This window comes from Hippopotamus amphibius, chromosome 2, assembly GCF_030028045.1.
Source record: "Hippopotamus amphibius kiboko isolate mHipAmp2 chromosome 2, mHipAmp2.hap2, whole genome shotgun sequence".
In the NCBI taxonomy this organism is placed as follows: domain Eukaryota; kingdom Metazoa; phylum Chordata; class Mammalia; order Artiodactyla; family Hippopotamidae; genus Hippopotamus; species Hippopotamus amphibius.
This window is the reverse complement of record NC_080187.1, coordinates 146865443-146885656: the sequence shown is the minus strand read 5'-3', so window position 1 is coordinate 146885656 and position 20214 is coordinate 146865443. Positions and strand designations below refer to the sequence as shown.

General features: G+C 37.2%; 1 protein-coding gene across 3 annotated transcripts in view; it reads left to right on the top strand.

Annotated features, from left to right (window-relative positions):
• TICRR (TOPBP1 interacting checkpoint and replication regulator) overlaps window positions 1-20214 on the top strand; it is a 43996-nt gene that overhangs the window by 1417 nt on the left and 22365 nt on the right. Inside the window, exons 2-13 of one of the 3 annotated variants that reach the window (XM_057720079.1) lie at window positions 5474-5753; window positions 6748-6986; window positions 8239-8473; window positions 9428-9557; window positions 12575-12714; window positions 13548-13766; window positions 16298-16449; window positions 17070-17167; window positions 18175-18268; window positions 18360-18439; window positions 18609-18827; window positions 19724-19817. In XM_057720079.1, coding sequence (XP_057576062.1) covers window positions 5474-5753; window positions 6748-6986; window positions 8239-8473; window positions 9428-9557; window positions 12575-12714; window positions 13548-13766; window positions 16298-16449; window positions 17070-17167; window positions 18175-18268; window positions 18360-18439; window positions 18609-18827; window positions 19724-19817 — 1980 coding nt within the window. Of the gene's footprint in view, window positions 1-5473; window positions 5754-6747; window positions 6987-8238; window positions 8474-9427; window positions 9558-12574; window positions 12715-13547; window positions 13767-16297; window positions 16450-17069; window positions 17168-18174; window positions 18269-18359; window positions 18440-18608; window positions 18846-19723; window positions 19818-20214 lie in introns of those variants that run through there. The other 2 variants (XM_057720078.1, XM_057720080.1) reach the window with 2 other exon arrangements.

The window sequence follows — 20214 nt, the reverse complement described above, 5'->3', positions numbered from 1 at the left end:
CTTACAGTCCTAAATGGCTAATTTGGATTTTCGTTGAGGCGCTGGAACCCCTGCTGCAGTTAAGTGCTGTGATAAGTATGTATTTCTACCTCTATCGTTTTCTTCCTGTCATTTCACAGTGTCAATAAATAATTTCATTTAAGGAGCCACTACACTGAGTACTTACCACATTGTTTTAGGTGCTGAGGATGCCGTGGTCAGCAAAGTGGAATTTACCTTCTAGGGGAAAAATATATTCAACAGGTGTGGTTAACAGATTAAACAGATAAATAAGTGATAGGAGTTCAAATAATGCTGTTAAGAAAATCAAGCTGAGTAAGGGGCTGAGGGTGAGGCAGAGGAGGTAGAAACAGGAGGCAGTTGTACACAGGGTGGTAGTCAGGGAAGGCCTTTTTGAACAGAGAATTGAATGGTGAAGGAGGAGGAACCTGAAAGTTGGGAAAGTACATTCCAGGCAAAGAGAAGAGCCAGTGTAAAGATCTGAGCTGGAAATGAGCCTCTTTTGTTTCAGTAACAAAAAGGCAAGGAATGTTGAAGGCTAGCAGGCAAGAGCAAGCACAGTAGGAGAGGAAGTTAGAAGGTAGCAGAGGCCTATCTGTAGGGCCAAGGTAATAAATTTGGATTTTGTTCTAATTGTTGGGAAAGTGGCTTAACCTGGTGAAAAATGTGATTGCATCTATTGGAAACATATATCACTAAAATAGGAGTGGGTTAAATTGCAAGGTTGCAAATGGGAAATGAGCATATACTTAACACAAATGATATAGTGGGTTAAAATTTCCAAATTGCTTTCATATACAAAGCCCAAGAAAGATGTAGCAAATGCAAAATAAGGCAGCAGTGGCTTGGCAGACAAAAGGAAAAGGCAGAGTGTTTAAGGGAATGGTAAACATTGATAGAGAAAATGGAATCCTAAAACTTTAAGACAGCAAATCAAGTGTTGGACACAATACACAACACGTAAGTGCTTGATTTGGGATAACTGATATTAAATCACATCAAAGATTTTATTCTAAAATTGTATTATATCAAATACTGGCTAGAAATAAGCCTTAGCAGCTAGGGCTTGAAGATTCTTCTCTTTTCAGAATGGCATTAAAATAAGTAGGTTGACAGGATCTTTTTACAGATTTTTCCATTTCTCACATCTGTGGAGATGGGTCTTCTCTGAGGCTTCATCTGTTATGTTGTTTCCCGTAAGAAAAAGCCTGTCAGACAATCTTAAGCTTTTCTGGAACTATTTTATTTCTGGTGTAGATCTATCTTTTCCTATTCAAAAGCCTCTGCCTAGTCACACTGTAGAGGCAAAAGGGAGGCTTAGGTTCTGTGCTTGGGGAGCTCTCACTATGAGGGTAGAGAGAAGAGAAATTCCAGGACCTACCTTGTGGTGCTTATAGTCTGGGAAGTAGAACTGGGAGAAACAGACTCGGCGAGGAGGGAATCCAAGTACACAGAACTCTTGCAAAGATATAGGATAGAAGGGAGCATAAGAGACCCCTCTCACATTTTCAACCTTACGCCTCTGATTTACTCAACACATACCTGTTGCTGAATAAACTGCGAGGTATGCTGAGTACTGGGTATACCATTAGTGAACCAAACAGATGTGGTCCCTGCTCTCTTGGAGCTTATAGTCTTGTGGACATTTATAAATTCCTAAATTTGAAACTACCACTAGGACTTGTCTGTTGCTTAGCCCATAATATGCATAAAAATGAAAAATGTAGCCATACTCTATATACTGGTTGTGGGTTTTTTCTTGTTTTTTTTTTTTAATCATGTGAATTATATTTTTCATCAAAGCTAATGTCCTTTTCAGCTCCTTTTAAAGTTTTACTTTTCATATGCGAAACAATTTTTTTTTTTTTTACTGGCTGGTCCTCTGGCTGAAATAATTTCAACAAACTTTTTGTTTCCCTTTGGCCAAAAATCCTAATCAGGATCTATGATACCTGAACTGGCTTACCATTCTCCCCAATAGCAGTGAGCACAGGTGTGGATACATGGGTGGTAACATCAAATACTAATTGATTAATCTGTCACAGCATTTTCTCAACTGATAGGCATAACGGAAGCAAAAGTTTTGCAATACATTGCTTATCGTCACTGCATGTGATATTTTATGTTGTGCTCTGATATATTTTCTGATTTTTTTCTTTAACACTGATCTTAAACCATTCAGTTGATTCATCAAAGGGTCCATCCAAGTCCATCAGGGTCACAATCCTCTTTTTTTTTTCCCCTCTCTCCCCAGTACCAGTAGGTCTTTATTCATTGTATTTTCCCAAGGAAAAGAAAGGGAAGGGAAAAGGGTCAGCATGTGTGTTACAAAATGATAGCAAATGGGAAAGGAAGTACCTGGCACAACAAAATCAACCATCAAATAAACACTGCCCAGATGGGGTCGCCAAAGCCCAAGGGGGCTCAGTCTCCTGCTGATCAGGAATGAGGGGGAAGGGATGAGGGAAAGAACAGACAGGTACGTGCTTTTCTACCCTCCCTCCCTCCCCATAAATTCAATATTTCACACAAAGCTTTGGTTTCTAGCAGTAAACATGGAGTTACATTCGTCTGTCTCCTATTAAACAATCTTGTGACCACTGACATAAGTTTCTTACACCTGCATAAAAGTTCCTGAGTGACTTGGATATACATTCATCTTTCCTTTCATGGTCTCCCAACCTCACTTTCTACATGGAAGGCCCCCTCATTGTTTCTCTCTACCCTAGGATTAGAGACTAAAGTAGGTTTTCATCCATCCAAAGACAGCAGTCTGTTTGGCATGAATCACATCAAGGAATGGTCATGACTTAGGAGATTGGGAACAAGGGATGGAGAGTTCTTAGCTTCTTCAGGATTTTTGCACAAATCATTTAATTGCATACACCCCACAAATTAAATGTGTGGGTGTATGGGCTATTTTGGGGGGGTGGCACGAAGAAGGAAAGAGGAGGGGTAGGAATCTAGTTTTTAGGACAGAAGATCTTGTTTGAAATAGGAAACAGGGGAAAGGGAACACGAAAGTGTTGTTCAAGACCCCCCCCCCGACTTCAAGAAGAGGGGCCCCCAAGCTTATATTTCAGATCTTTTGGCCTGGTGCAGAACCTTTTGTCAAAGATACTTTGGCTATTTTTCTCAATATAAAAAGAAGTTTGTAAACAGTAAAACCCCAAAAGAACATGGAGAAGACCAACACATATTTACACAAACTAGGCCACCTAGCAATCACCAAGTCAGCTACTCGTGAAGTCCTATGCAGCCCAGACAAATACAATAACTAGAGGGGAGCAGCAATTGGGGGAGACAAGAACCCAGGATCAGACACACATCACCCAATGCGTTCTATTGCACTTGCCCCATTACAACACAGTGACGTAGGTTTGCAGTGATCTGCAGCATGTAAATGAAACCCCCTTTTCTCCTTTAGTTACCATGACACTAATCACTGCTGCAGCAGGGTGCAACACTGGCTCTGGGAACCACAAAGAAGCCATCGCTGATGGTCTCTCTGGAAGCCCAGGAGGAAAAGCCCAGAACTGTTAAAGATTAAGGATCTTGTCCTTGCTTCATATATCCATCCCCAGGCAGCTCAAGATGGCTACAGAGGCATTGTTCTTAAAACCTATCCTTACTAACTCACGTTTTTTAACAAGCACATGATCCTCATTTTAAAAGCACTATCCAAGAGAGTCCTGGGTCCTTGGACTGGACTATCATTGCCTTGCTGTGAACCTGGGCACCCTTATGGCCCTCTTTGAACTTTAATATAATGGAAAGTTTGGAGATGACCTAGAAGACCCTTCTAGTTCTAATTTTTCACATTCACATAGCAATTTATAGTTTACAGTTGTTAACTCACCTGTGGAGTAGGCAATCCAGCATGCTCAATGTATTCTAGGGTAGGTGCTCCTTTATGTTTCCATAGTACCTGAATATTATCATGGTGTATTATGATTCTGAGTTAAATATTTCATGTTATTGCTGTTTTACTCACTCCACCCTTGACTTTAAGTTCATAGAAGACAGGGACTATGTCTTACTAGTTCATGGTGTTATCCATCTGGGTCCTTGGACTCTTTAATCAGTAGAAATTGATAAGACGCCAGATGAGAAATTCAGGCAAGGCTTTGTTGGGACTCATGCTACACAAGGGAGCAAAAATAAGAAACAGGTGCCCTTCCTCGCTCCCCAGAGAGGGGCAAGGGACCTGGTTCCTTAAATGAGGGTGCAGTAGGCACGGATTGGTGGGTTGGACAGGAGGCATAGCTTAGGTGGTCTGCGCACCCCATTGGTGGTGCTGTGTGCAGGGGTCATGCTCAGTACCCTGCTTTTGCTCTCAGCACCTCAGAAATGGCCGCTGAATTGTGGCCTTTTTGTATCCTATTACTCATAACTTCCCTGACTGCATGCAATTATTTTTAGTCCCTTATAGTTTCTTTGTATTTGTTTGTCCAGGCACAAGCACTCCAGTAAGGGTCCCAGATCCCAGTCTGTCTCAGTGGTACATAAAGATTGCTCAGTAAAAGTTTGTTGAAAGAAAGTTGGATGAAGAGTCAGCTATGCGTGAAGGAGTGAGGAATGGCTTTTACAGAGACAGCAGGGTTTGAGCTAGATAATGAAGTATAATAAGCATGCGGTTGGTGAAGATAGAAGGGGAAGACACAGCAAACAGAACCAGCAAAAACATGGAAGCATTATAAAATGTGGCATGTTCAGGAAACAGCAAATGGTTCAGTGTGCCTAGAAGGTAGGGATGGGTGAGGGAAGGATAATGTGTTGGAAAGGTTGTTTAGAGCTGTGTTGTAAAGGGCTTAATGGCTATACTGTAGGGCAGTGGGAAGCCCTTCAGAGTTTTTATAGAAGTAGCATGGTTGGATATGTAGTTTCTAAGAATACTTATTAAAACAAAGGAGGAAAGATTGGAGGCAGAGCACAGACTCTGCAGACTGCAGAAAGAGTCCAGACTTTAGTCAAAACACTGAAGATAGAACTGAGAAGACCCGTTTGGTCTCTGCACAGACCTGTGGGTGCGGGCGGGCAGTGTGGGTGAGTCAGTGATGATCACCCTCTGAGGGAGGTGCTCCTGCCTCACTCCTGTAACACTTGGCCGTTGTTGTGTTCTGGAGGACATGATTTTTTTTTTATTAATGTGTAATGGTTTTGTATTCCTTCTAACATTTTATGATTTATCCCTAGTGATCTGCATCACTTCTGTTCCTTGACAGAAGATAGAATTGAAGTGCTATTTTCACTAAATAGGTGCTTTATTGAAGGCGTATTATATAGCAGTTATTCTCAAGGGCTATACAGTAATGGGGATGGTGGCCATTATTTGTGTTTAGTTCAACAAATACATTAATTGTGTAATTTGATCCTTTAATGTAGGTATCAACTTTGCTCTCTCCTGATTTCCCTTAGCTTTATGAATGCCTAACTTACAGTAACCCAGGATTCTTTGTAATTTTTATTTTAGTTGTGGGAATCCCCAGACCACCTTGGGTACTGGACAGTGTGTGAACTGCTCCACCATGTAGGAGGCACTGTCTTGCCACTTGAAACTTTCAGCCAGGATTTTACTAAAGATGAGGAAACACTGCTTGGTAGTGAAAGAAAACTGTCAAGGGAACCTCACCTCTCTTCATGGATTTCAACTCTGCCAACTGATTCCACTTTAAACTGTTTGCTTTATAATTCTCCTGAGTATGAAGCCTCATTTCCATGGGTGGAAGGAACACTATTTTTCCCTGTTGAAGGTAAGCAAATAATATTTGGGGTGCGGGGGGGGTTGGTCTGGATTTCATTCATTTCTTCAAGGCAGGCCCATGAATTCTTTAGAATTTAGAATCTCCAGCAGCCTAGGCACTCCATTAACGCTTGTAATTAAAAGATGTCTAAGCAAAATCAGAGATACCACAGGAAAGGACTGGAGTGTGGTGGAACTGTAAGCCCATGTAAAAAGGACAAGTGAATGTTTTCTACTAGACAGGCACTTTACCCAGCTAAGCAATGGCAAGTGAATGTTTTTAAAGAGTTTCCCAACTTTTGGCAAAGAAGGATAATATTTTTCAGGTGCCCAAGCAAACAGGTAGTAAGGGTTCACTGCCTCATAGAAAAGATTGATAAACTGAAGGCCATAGAAAATCAATGATTAACTAAGAGTAGAAATAACACATTAGTCAATTGAAGCAGAAAATGATACTTGTTACCAGGAAGAGCCAGCATGTTGGAATCTTCATAAATTTGCTTTATCATATGATTTGCTATAGTGAATCTAATTTCTGAATCATTATATAGTCACATAAATAATACTATATAGAGATGTATACATAAAATTATACACTATGCACAATTTAAGGAAATTTCAAGAGTAGTTTTATTTAAGCAGTTTTGTCTTACATGGTCTTTAGAATTTAACCTCATAAGATAGGATGGATTTATGTATTTCATGGATTTAAGAAGCAGTGGATTTTATGTGTGTGTATTGCTTCATTACTTATATCTAAGTCATAGTTATTGAGAAGTTCTGAAATCAAGTCACACCAGTGTAATTCCAGTTATATATAGCTTTTCCTATAGAACTGAATAAACTTACTATAATAGTCTGTTGGCAGTAGAATGAGGGTTGAAGTGTGAACTAAGTGACAATACTAGTACCTAAGTTGGCAGTCTAATTTTTTTCTTCTTATGAAATCTCTTTTTAGGAACTATTTCTTATATTAGAATTTCAATATTCTTTATTTCTAACAGGCAAAGAGATTCAAGAAACATGGAGAGTCACCCTAGAACCACTGGCCATGCATCAGAGACATTTTCAGAAACCAGTCAGAATTTTTCTAAAAGGCACAGTGACCCAGTGGTCCCTCCCAACAAGTGGCACTTTGGTCACTGATAGCTGGATGCTACAAAGTCCAGCGGGGAACAGGTCAACTCAAAGGGTGTTATTTCAGCAGCTGGTAAATAGGCTGACTGCTGAAGAGTTACATTTGGTAGGTATCTTCCACGTGGTAAATTATTCTGGTCTAATAACACACTGGTACAGTGAAATAAGTGCATTTATGAAATGCCAGGAAGTACCCTACATAATACAGTCTCAGTGAAACAGATGATGTTTCTGCAAGTATTATAGCATCGTGACAATGCTCATTAGTGAAGAAACAGCTTATAAAACTGCATGTACCTTGAATCCAATTAAACTAAATTATATTCACATAGGGAAGAGGCAGTGGACCAAGTGGAATGATTATATTAGGGCAGTGAAGTGATGGGTGGTTCCTCATTATTTTTTAAATGTTGTATTATGTATTTATTACTTTTATATAATAAATACATTTTAAAAAAACCTACATTGTAAAATTAGATATATTGGTGTCCAATAGTTATACAAATTTTAGTAATGTCTTCTGAAAAGGAATACATACACACCCAGATTTGATACAGAGGTGATGGTAATTTTTTAACTACCAGCAATTTCTTACTTTGTCTTTTGCCTTTGTAACCTCAGAGAGCTTCTATCTTCTGGATTCCATTGTAACATTCCAGAGAAAACTGGGTAGTCATTTGGACAGATATTGTTCTAAGAGTTATATGCTCTGACAGAGCACTGGGGGTCAGGGAGTCAGGTGACATGGATTAGGTCTCAGCGCTGCTGCCCACCATGTGATCTGAATTAATCCTTTAAGTGGTAGAAGTGATTCCTGGTTAAGAGCATGGGTTTCGAATTCATACACTATTGGCTTCTGCCTCTTATTAACTAGGTGACCTTAAACAGGTTGCTTATTCCGCAACCTCAATTCCTCCTCTATAAGAATGGGGGTAATAATTTTTTTTTTCTTTTTTGGCCATGCCACATGGCATGTGGAACCTTAGTTCCCTGACCAGGGATCGAACCCATGCCTTCTGCAGTGGAAGTGTGGAGTCTTAACCATTGGACTGCCAAGGAAATCCTGATAATAATCATTTTTACTGCTGAGTGGTTATGAGGATCCAGTGATTTATAATAAGTACATAATAAGTGCTTAGTAAATATTCTGATAACCTTAGGTTTTTCTCATTTGTAAATCGAGGGATTAGGATTATATGATCAGTAGATTCAATTCTGGTACTAATATCCATCAAGCCTATCTTTAGTTTTCTCTTTTATATTAATCATTGGGTGAAACTATCATTCTTTTACTAAACTACGTGCTTCTTTAGACATATGTCAACAGTATTCTCAACTAATTAGAACTTCTTATGTAGGTTGCCAGTGTGGACCCGGGTGAAGGCTGGCCCCCCATCACTGGAGTTATTTCCGCCTTCTCTATGAGTGCTACAATTCTCACTGTGTTCCACACCAAGGAGACTGAATTTCAAAGACATTTTCTCCAGACAGTTGTGGCAGAGAGCCCCCAGGATTCAGCTTCCCTTTTTTCTGAAGTTATGGATGGTGTATTGAATCAGATTCATAATTCACTTGAAGACCCTGCTACCTCAAGTAAGCTTCTTAACCAATAACTACCATACTCTAGGTCAGTGGTTTACCATCTTTTCTAGCAACATAACCCTTTTTTTCAATACGCTCTTAGTAGAACCCAATATCTGTTATAAAACAGATAAAAGTACGCTACAGTACTTCTGGCAGTTTAAATCATTATTTATAGAAATCTTGAAGCACTTCTGAAGAGGCAGAAGGCTCTGTGAAACCAGTTTGAAATCGAAGGTATAAGAGGAAGCCTGGTTTTTAGTATGTTTAATAAAGACTACAAGTAAAACTGTCATGATTCTGTCTACCTTCTGCTTTGTTGTATTTTTACTGTTATGATACAAACCTTATTTATGCTAGATAGATATAAATATAATCAATTTGATGTTTCTTCCATCCATATTTACTAATAGATTTACTGAGTGCCTGCTGTATGTCAGGCTCTGTTCCAGGTGTTGGGAGTATATCAGAGAACAAAGTAGACAAAGGTCTCTGTTCACATGAAGCTTATCTAGTCAGGGGAGACAAGACAAATAAAGCAATTTATATAGTATATTTGAAAGAGTTAAGTGCTATGGTAATAAATTAGAGAAACAGGAATGGGGGGAGTGTTAAGGGATAGGAGGGTTGCAATTTTAAACAGGCTTTGTTGAAAAAGTGATATCTGAGCAAAGGCTTTGAAGGAATTGACAGGGAGAGAACATTGTAGAAGCAACAGTAAGTACCAAGGCTGGTGTGTCTGTTGTGTTTGAGGAATAGTGAGGAAGCCCGTGTTTGCCCATATTCATCATGAACAACATAGGCCTGTTGGGGTTGGTGCAGTTGAAGGAACATTGTTAATCATGCTGCTTTGTAGGTCCTTTGGAAGAATGCAGTCAGTCCAAGGAAGGAGCAAATGCTTGGAATTCTCTGCTTTGCTTCTAACGCCTCTTTTCCTCTTCCACCTCTGCTCCTTTGTTTCTGTAGCTCCGCCTGTTCCAGAGTGGGCCCAGCAGGAGCTTGCCCGCACTGCTCCCTGGAATTCAGCTGTTGTGGAGAAGTGGTTTCCTTGCTCTAACTTTAGTGGTGCCAGTTCAAATTTGATGGAGTCATTTTGGTAAAATTTATTTATTTCTCTGGATATGGATTATTGAAATCAGTTCTCAGTTATCTGTGTGTGAATTGGTTGCTGTTGTTTTTAATAGACCACACTTTCTGAGTATAGTCCAATAATATTCAAAAATTAATTACAAATGGAGAATATTGTTTAACGGGTATAGAGTTTCAGTTTTACGAGGTAAATTCTGGAGATGGATGGAGATGATGGTAGCACATCATGAATATACTTAATACTACTAAATTTTGTGCTTAAAAGTGATTAATATGATAAATTTATGTTTATTTTATCAGAATTAAAAATTTGGAAAAAGTTACAAAAATAAAATACACTCGTAGATGTCAGGAAGTATTTAGTATTAAATCTCAATAAAAAAGAAAAATTGCAAACTTGAATAATGCAGCTAAATTTATACTTAAAGGAAAATTTACAGACTTACAGTGTCTTTTAAAGAAGAAAAATTAAAAACCGATTAGCTGAGACCAACACAAGAAATAATACAAGAGTAAATCCAAAAATTAAAAAAAGACAATAATCAAAATAATAAATAGAAATCAACAGAAACAAAAGATGATTCTTTGAGAAGCCAAATAAAATAATCTGTAGCAAAACTGAGCTATTTTTATGAGCAGTCATAAATAAACAATATTGGAAATGTAAAAGATATGGCAGAAATTCAAAACATTAAGAAGTAAAGTTGAGATTTATTTTTTCCATACAGATACCCAGTTGTTCCAGCAATCTTTTTCTCAATCACTGTGGCACCTTTGTTGAAATCAGTTGACCACCAACGTGCAGGTCTATTTCTGGAAAGATTCTAGTCCAGAAATTATGTTAATACCACATTATCTTGAGTAGTCAAATCAGGTAGTCTTTGTCCTTTCAACTTTGTTCTTTTTGTTCTTTTTTTCTCAGGATTGCTTTGGCTATTTTAGATCCTTTGCATTTGCATGTAAATTTTAGAATCAGCCTGTTTCCAAACACCCAAAAAAAGCCTGCTAGGATTTTTGATTGAGCGTGTATTGGTTTTATAGGCAGGCCATTTGGGAAGAATTATCATCTTAATAATGAGTCTTCTGATTCATGGACATGGTACAGCTCAAAAGGGCTAAGTGCAAAACAGGTGCACCTTCCCATAAGACACAGCAAAATTTACGATGAAGCTCTAGTGAATTACACAGTGTGGTTACAGTGCAAGGATCAACAAACAGACCAGTGGAGTAAAATCAGCAGGGAAAGAATAGACTATTCAGTAAATGTTGGTGTGACGATTGGCTATCCAAAAGAAAAAAGACAAAAAATTAGATTTCTACTTCACAGCATACATAATGATAAATTCCAAATAAACTGAAAAACCAAACGTGAATAGTAAAAACTTTAAAACTGTAAGAAGGAGAAACACAAGAGAAGAAGATTAGGCTAAGGATGGATTTCTCAAATAAGACCTAAAAAATTCAAACCATGAAGGAAAATATATGACTATAATGAATTTTAAAAAGTCTATGTATGATGAAGACTAGTCAGAGACTTGGGTAGCTGTAATCCTTATAACCAACAAAGGATTAGTATCCAAATTAGCACAGATCTCCTAAAAATAGGAAATCCAATAGAAAATTGGGCAAAGCCTGTGAACAAGCAATTCATATGAGGAAATCCAATATTTGGAAAGATATTCAGCTTAGGCAAATGGAAATTAAAACCTTGACAAGGAAAAACCTCATCAGATTCTATTTTATAGTGGGGAAATGAGAACATTTTAGATAATAGAGGTGTAAATGTTTACAACCATTTTAGAGAACAGTGTTCCTAGTAAAGCAGAAACTTCACAAACTCTGACACCCAGCAATTCTAGGTGTCTGCACTGAAGAAATTTTTGCCCAAACATAAGGAGAGCTGTATTAGAATGTTCATTTCTAGTCATTAAAAGTGAAAAAGTGGAAAGGACCAGCAGACTCTCAGCAGGGAAATGGATAAACTATAGTGTAGTTATACAACAGAATATTATACATAGATTAGTAAAACTGAATAAACTAGAGCATGTGAAAAATGTTGAGTGCAAAACAAATTGCCAAAGGATGTGTTGTATGATATATTTTCATAAAATTTACAACATATGAAGTAGCAGTTTGTTGGTTCTGTTACGTATGTATGTCTGTAAATAAGATACACACAAATCTAGGAATACCTCTGGGAGGAAGGAATGGGAAGAAGTTGTGTGAGGCTTTCTCTGTGTCTAGTGCTTAATTTCATTGACAAAAAAATCTGAAGCGGGAATGATAAATTAACGGGGGGGTGGGGTGGGGTGGGAAGCAAACCCTCCTCACTGCTCAAGGAAAATACCAGCACACTTAGGAGAATTAGGCTGCTTCAGACATGCTGCTTGTATGAACTAATTCAACTAACGTCACCGTAACTTTCTCCTACTTTTAATTCCAATGATATCAGATAATGGAAGATAATGAAATAGAAATAATACATTTTGAAAGTTGTGCTATTTTCATTACTTCCTTAGTGACTGGTTCTTAGCTCTAGGTGGAAAAGCAGTTAATAACTAATCATCTCCCCTGCCCCACTTCCTTCCCTGCTCATCAATCCCAAGTTAGTTTACTAGAGTGTGAAAGAATTATTTAGGAGCTTTTCTGACTCACTACACTGTATTACATCATCTTGTACTTAAATATATGGACACTGGGTAGAAACTGTGGAAGCCCAGAAGTGAGTGAAATAGTTGCCATAATTAGACATGTACGCTAGGACATGAAGAATCTTACTAGTAAAAGTCAATTCTGTATGTCTTAATACATTAATGGTTTTGTGAACAGGTAGCTTCTGTCTGTGAATTTATACAAATCATAAAGGAGAAAAGAGACATTTTCCCTCCTGAGAAAAAATACTTTTGAAGGCATCTTGTGGGGACGTCTTTTGATTAGCTTTTAAAAAGATAATATTGTTGTTTTTAAAGCATTTTGGAAAATCAGAATTTCAACTTTGTACTAGACATCTTGACTTATTCACAGGTTACTACAGGCTGCCTCATCTAATAAGGAAGAGCCTTCCAAAACTGAAAGTGAATTGACACGTTGCCTCTCTGAGCTCTACCAAAGAAAGTCTCGTGAAGAATACACTGTGTTCAGTCAGGAAGACAGCAGAAAGAAACGTAAGAAAATAGGCTGTTTCTTGCAGTCTTTTTTGACACTGTATGTTTTTAAAGATTGATATTCCCTAAAATGAAGTTGAAATGGTAACTGAGTGAAGAAGGATAAGTTCTTAATATTTCAAATTTGAAAATAATTACATTAGTACAATAGTGACTTTAAAAATTGCCCACAATCTTACCTTCTTAATGAATAAACCATTTTTTGTTTTAGTTATAACAAATTTAAATACAACTTTATGCTGCTTATAAATACTTGTTCATCTGCTGGTTTGCTTTTTTAGTTAGTATTCTACCTCATTGCATAAAAAATTTGCAGATTTCTTATGTTATTGAATATGTAGATTGCTTTCAGTTTTTACCATTATAAATAATACTATAGTGTACATCATGCATATGATTTATCCTTTGAGTGATTTCCTTAGCATAAGTTTCCACAAACAAGTTATATCAAAAAGTGGGAAAGGGGAGCTCTGGATGCAGACTGCTGAATTGCCTTTCTGAAGAGTTTCATCACAACTCTGTGACTGTTGGGTAACACCAAAATGAGTCGTTTGGCATTTGGGTGTTGTCTGTTTGGCATTAGATGTAAAAATCTTCTAATCACATTGAGATATTTAGTTCCTTAAACTTCAGTTAAAAAAAAGAGCTCTCTTTCTATCCTGTGTGGTAGGTAGAAAGAGATGTAAGAACTACCTAATTCAGATCATTCTGAAGGGATATACTTCCATTTTTCAATATTCGTTCACAGAATATTTAATCTGAATTAAAGTAGTTCTTGATTCCACAGAAGTAAAAGTTATTTTACTTTTCTTTCCGTGATGTCATTTTGGTAGGAGGTGTCCCTCGTACTCCAGTGAGGCAGAAGATGAATACCATGTGCCGTTCCTTAAAGATGCTGAATGTTGCAAGACTAAATGTAAAGGCTCAGAAATTACATCCAGATGGCAGTCCAGACACAGCTGGGGAGAAAGGGATCCAAAAGATAGCCAGTGGACGAACAGCAGATAAAATGGAAAACAAAGGAAGAACACTAAGAAGTTCTAAACTTAAAGGTATTCCTCAATTCCATTGCATTTTGGTATCTAAATTCATATTTATTCTTCTAAACTCTCACATTTTTAAGTTTTAATCATATTCCTCACTTAATGAACATTTATTGGATATCTATTACACGTCCACAAGGGTGTTATGGGGAGGACAATGAATAATATTATTCCCTCTCCTTAGGTTTACGATCCAGCTGCAAAGAAAAATAATGAACGTATATATATATATATATATATACACACACATATATACAATGAACTGGTAAAATGAATAGATAAGAGATAAAATACTTACTCATTTTGGAAGTAAAGACATACTAGGAGTCGAGAAAGAGAAATCAGGCTTGGGCAGAACAGGCTGAGAAAGCTTTTAAGGAACCCAGGTTAGACTTTGAAGAATGAGCAGAGTTTAGAAGGCAGAAAGGTAAAAGAAGGGTTTGCTAGATGGAGGATCAACATAAGCAAAGTGACAAAGAAGGGCTGTGGCTTGGCCATAGGACAAGTGGTTGAAGAAGTTTTGTACATTGTGAATAAAGAGAAAGGGGAAAGGTTCATGAATCATCTGGGGTTAGATTGAGGTCTTTCAAAGTTGGGCAGAAGAATTTAGTCCAGTAGCTTTTACTTTCCTATTTGCTCTTTTTCCATCTTCAAAAATAGATTGAATTACATTTCCCATTCTCAGGGTACATTCTTAGCTTACACTGACAGTGCCAGTCCTGTGGGGTGATTGTGACAATAGCTTATGAACTTTGAGCAATAATTGCATGATGTCACCTTTTAGTTCTTTTGAAAATTCTGGAATGAAAGTTTTCTGCTTCTTTAAACATTTTTTTCCCCCTGTGGAATCATAGATGATAATCAGTTTGAATGAGCTAGTATGGTGTACTGGAATGCGGACGGGAGAGCAAAATTAACAGTAATACAAGACAATGTGGTATTAGCATAATTTCTGGACTAGATCCTTTCCAGAAATAGACCTGCACAACAGTGCTAAATTGATTTTTGACAACAGTGACCCCAACAATTCAATGGGACAAGGATAATCTTTTCAACTAATGGTACTGGAATAACTGGAATATGTTTATGGAAAAAATGAACTTTGACCTTACCTCTCACTAGCATTTTGAATTTCTGCTCTATTTTTTCGAATGATCTTTGTTTCTGTTGATCTCTCATTTCTTTTTTTCCCACTTAATTTATTTCTGTTTTTATTATTGCCTTCTTTATTATTTGGATTCATTCTTGTGTTATTTCTTGTGTTGGACCCTTAGCTAATTTGGTTTTAAGTTTTCCTTTAAAAAGATAATTTGTCTATAAATTTTCCTTTAGGTATAAATTACTTGCATTATATAAGTTTGCTATATTCTGTTTTCATTGATACTTCTAAATATTTTATGACAATAATATACGGGAATGTTTTATTTTTGTAATTAGTTTTCAATTTTTTTGGACTGCACAGACAATAATGTTCTGTAAGATATTGAATCTTTAATTTGTTGAAACTCTATGGCCTAATATGTAGTGGTTTTGTTAATATTCCATATATACTTGAAAATAATGTGTATTCTCTAATTTTGGGGTACTTGTTTTTGTACATATTCATCTTAATATTTGAATATTCAAAATTCTCATTAATTTTCTTCTGCGTCTGCTTTTATCTATAACTGAGATGATTGTATTACAGTCTTCCACAATGTAGATTTGTCTAAATTTCCTTGCAGTTCTGCCAATTTTTGCATCATATATTTTGAGACTTCTTTTTAGGTCCATACAAAATTGTCTGTATTTTCCTTGTGATTATACCTTTTGTAATTACTCCTTTTATTTATTCCTAATAACTTAATGTTATAAAGTTTGTCAGTAATATAATTATATTAGTTTTCTTCTGGTTAGCGTTTGCCTCAATATCTTTTTCTATTCCTTTATTTCCAGTGTTTCTTTGTCATGTGTTTTGGATATGTCTTTTGTAAATAGCATAATTTAAAAAAAATCCAATGACAGTTTCTTTTATTTAACCAGTAAGTGTACTTGTAAAATAAATACTTATAATTATTATGATTACTGATAAGCTAGGGTGTATTTTAGTGTCTTATTTTGTGCTTTCAATTGTTTTTTTTCCTTTCTAGCAGGCTGTGGGATTAATCGAGTTTTCCTTATGCATCTTTTTCCTTTCTGCTAGGTTTGGAGGTTGTATAATTTATTTCTTCTCCATTACTGGTTACCCTTAAATTTATAACATGTACACTAGATTTGCAAACCCTTAAAATTAATCACTATATCTCTGCACTTTTTCAACCACAGCATTTTTGACATTTTGGACTGGATAATCCTCTGTGAACTATAATACGTTTAGCAGTATCCCTGGCCTCCAGCCATTAGATGCCAGTAGTACCCTCCCTCTCCCCACCAGTCACAGCAACCCAGACATAGCCAGGTGTCCCCTGGGCAGCAAAACTTCCCAGTTGATAACCACTGGCTTAAACAATACAGTGACTTCAGCTGGGTCCGATGACCAATTTGACTTTTTTTCCCCACAGATTTTAAAACCGAGGAGGAGCTACTATCTTACATACATGAAAATTACCAAAAGACTGTGGCCACAGGAGAAACTGTGTTGTATTCATGTGCTCGGAACATGATCTCAAACATTAAAGCGTTCCTAAAGTCCAAAGGCATCAAGGAATTAGAAGTAAGGGAGTCCGGATGTTGTTGTTTATCATAACAATGTTGGTTGCTTGCTGGTGGGTCTGGCTCATATGTCTTGGAAAATGTCTGTTATGCAGTGCACATTTCAAAAATGATGGGTGAGGGCGTGAGCACAGTTCTAGGTCTTGGAATGTGGACATGGTCCACTTGGAAGGCGGAAATCGAGGAAACGGGCCAGGTGGGAGTAATTACCTGTATTGATACTTCTCTTCAAATGAAAGCTCTATCCTCATCTGAGCTGCATGTTAGCTGTGTGAATTAAGCCAGTGGTTCTTAACTCTGGCTGCACTTTAGTGTCACCGGGAACATTTCTTTAAAATGTTGATACATTTTGCTTAGACTTCTCAATCACTACTTTATGGAATGTTCCTTTTATGAAAGTTCAAATCTGCAGGCTTGCTGTATCCATGCCTACTTGCTCTCAAATACTTTTCTATATGTTCTTTTATAAAAAATATAAAAAGAATATTACGCTATTTTTCATTCAAATGAAAAAAGAGGATGTACTTCCCTTCTTAGGGCATTAGTCAGCTGTGAAGAAATTAGAAATAATGATAAGCATTAATATTAATATTCTCCTATGTAATAATTTTATATTTTCAGATGAACTGCCTACTTCAAGTAAGAAACAACCTCTTGAAAACTAGCAAAAATCTTCGACAGAATGTAGGAAAACTGAATAAAGAAGACAAAGTCAGAGAGTAATTAACTACTTTTTTTTTTTTATACACTATTACTCCAAAACAGGGCTCCCAAGATTTGCTTGTATCTGTTTAATTTTTTTTAATTTTTTAAAAATTCTTATAATAGTTTGTATCTGCTAATCCGAAACTTCTCTAATTTATCCCTCCCCCACCCCTTTTCCCTTTGGTAACCTTAAGTTTGTTTTCTACGTCTGTGAGCCTGTTTCTGTTTTATAGGTAAGTTCGTGTTGTATTCCAGATTCTACATATAGGTGATATCATATGATATTTGTTTTGTTTGTTTTTTGTTTTGGGGGCTTTTGTGTTTTTGGGGGGTTTTTTTTGGCTGCATTGGGTCTTCATTGATGCACTTGGGCTTTTCTCTAGTTGTGAGTGGGGGCTACTCTTTGTTGTGGTGCATGGGCTTCTTATTGCGGTGGCTTCTCTTGTTGCAGAGCACGGGTTCTAGGCGCACAGACTTCAGTAATTGCGGCGTGTGGGCTCATTAGTTGTGGTGCACAGGCTCTAGAGCACTGGCTCAGTAGTTGTGGCACATGGGCTTAGTTGCTCCGCAGCATGTGGGATCTTCCCAGGTCAGGGATTGAACCCATGTCCTCTGCATTGGCAGGCAGATTCTTAACCACTGAGCCACCAGGGAAGTCCCAATGATAATTTGTTTTTCTCTTTCTGACTTACTTCACTTAGTATGATGATCTCTAGGTACATTCATATTGCTGCAAATAGCATTATTTCATTTTTTTTTTAATGGCTGAGTATGTATCAGTTTAAAATAGATTGCCAGTTGCTTGAAGAGGCTTTTGTAGCTGATTCTTTATAATGTTCTGATGTGCAGTTTGCATCACCTGTTTACCTAATAACCATATTGCTATTTAGAAAGCAATGGCTCTTCTCCTTTTTGGTTGTTGTTTCTTATATAAACAGATCTCTGCATAAGGAAGGAAACTTCCATTGTAGTTAAGTGACACTCAAAGTAGATATGACCAAGTGTTTTTTTTTCTCTCAAGGTGCCAGCTTCAGGTATTTCTTCGTTTGGAGATATGTCTGCAGTGCCCTTCAATACATGAACGTATAGATGATATGGAGCAAGTAGTGGAGGAGGCAAGTATACTGCTTAGTGCCATTGGAGATGTGCTATAGATGCATTCAGCTTCCCTGCAGAGGCTATGTGGTAATTTTCTAAAATCTTCAGGTGACAGATTTGCTGCGCATGGTGTATTTAACTGAAGATTCGGCATACCTAGCAAAGTTTCTGGAAGAAATTTTGGAATTGTAAGTTTCATGACTACTAATTTATATTTAAAATTATTTTACCAAGAAATATGTGGGTATTGTCTTAAAATTGTATCAATAGAATTGTAAGGACTATTTCTCATGCTGGGTGAGGGAGGGAGTAGAGAGGGTAACACACTGTTCCATATTTAACCAATCTGTTCCACAGGTATATTGACTCAATCCCAAAGATACTTGGAAATCTTTACAACAGCCTGGGATTTGTGATTCCTCAGAACCTGGCTGGTGTCCTTCCTACAGATTTTTTCAGTGATGATTCCATAACACAGGAGAGCAAATCACCCCTTTCTGTGCCTCTTATATCAAATGCTCATAGATCAGTGTCGGGTGGCACTGAATCTGACCAACTGGAGGAGCTTCGTACCAGGTCAGCTAAGAAGAGAAGGTAGGAGCTCAAGAAATTAAAGGAATTACTTGCACTGTTATAGTTCTGGCATAGGGCATGTTTAAGCCATAGTCCAGTTGTCTTTGTCTATAATTTATTGAATTAATAGTTGCCCTTATGTCTGAATTACAGAAGCCAATTATTAGAGTTCTTAACAAGGAGCATCTGACACTTGTTATATTATCTGGAGGACCATACAGTCTGTATTGTGTAGCCACAGTCCCCTCTTGACTGCCCACATGTGGTCTTCAAGAACTAGGAGCCTTCCATGAGATAAGCTTAGGGTTTCAGCTTAACTTTTTTTGTTGTTTTTTGTTTGTTTGTTTATTTGGCTGCGTTGGGTCTTTGTTGCTTCACGTGGGCTTTCTCTAGTTGCAGCGAGTGGGGGCTACTCTGTTGCGGTGTGCAGACTTCTCATTGCCATAGCTTCTCTTGTTGTGGATCATGGGCTCTAAGCATGTGGACTTTAGTAATTGCAGCACACGGACTCAGTAGTTGTGGCTCATGGGTTCTAGAACGTAGGCTCAGTAGTTGTGGCGCATGGGCTTTGTTGCTCCTTGGCATGTGAGATCTTCCTGGACCAAGGATCAAACCCATGTCCCCTGCATTGGCAGGCAGACTCTTAACCACTGTACCACCAGGGAAGTCCTCAGCTTACTTTTTGTATTTTCCATGATGCTGTTTGTTGTTCATAACTAGTTAAATTTATAGTAGTTACTTTTAGAAATTCTGGGATTGACTTGTTTTGTTACAAGTTCAGGCCAACCTCGAGATAACTGACTTTTAAGTGTTTTATTTTAAACTCTAGTTCCATTCTAATCTAACTAGTTGTAACCTATATGCAGTGTATATTGACTGTTTCTTTCTATTTTTAAAAGGAAAAATGCAATAAGACATAAAAGCATTGCAGAGGTTTCACAAAGTCTGCGACAAATTGAAATTCCCAAAGTATCCAAGAGAGCTACAAAAAATGTAAGTCATTTCCAGGAGGTAGAAAGTGGTACTATACCAGAGTTGTTCCTTTGGGCATGAATTCATACAATAAATAAGAATGAAAGACATTGTCTTTACTTTTAAGAAATGAATGTTGGAGGATACAGAAATAAAATTAGGTATTTTTTTAATGTGTCTACAACTGTAATCTAAGGAATAAAGAAATATGAGTTTATTAAAGAGTAATCATTTTTCCCAAAAGTGTGACAGAAGTAATATTAAGGAGGGAAAAGAGCTAGTAAAAGTTAGGAATGAATAAGTTAATTCAGAATCTTTAATGTAGTTAAGAAAACTCATGAAATAATAACATAAGCAAAGAGGCCATTGAAAAATAATGTACAACCATAATTGGACTCTGTGTACCAGAAAGTACTTT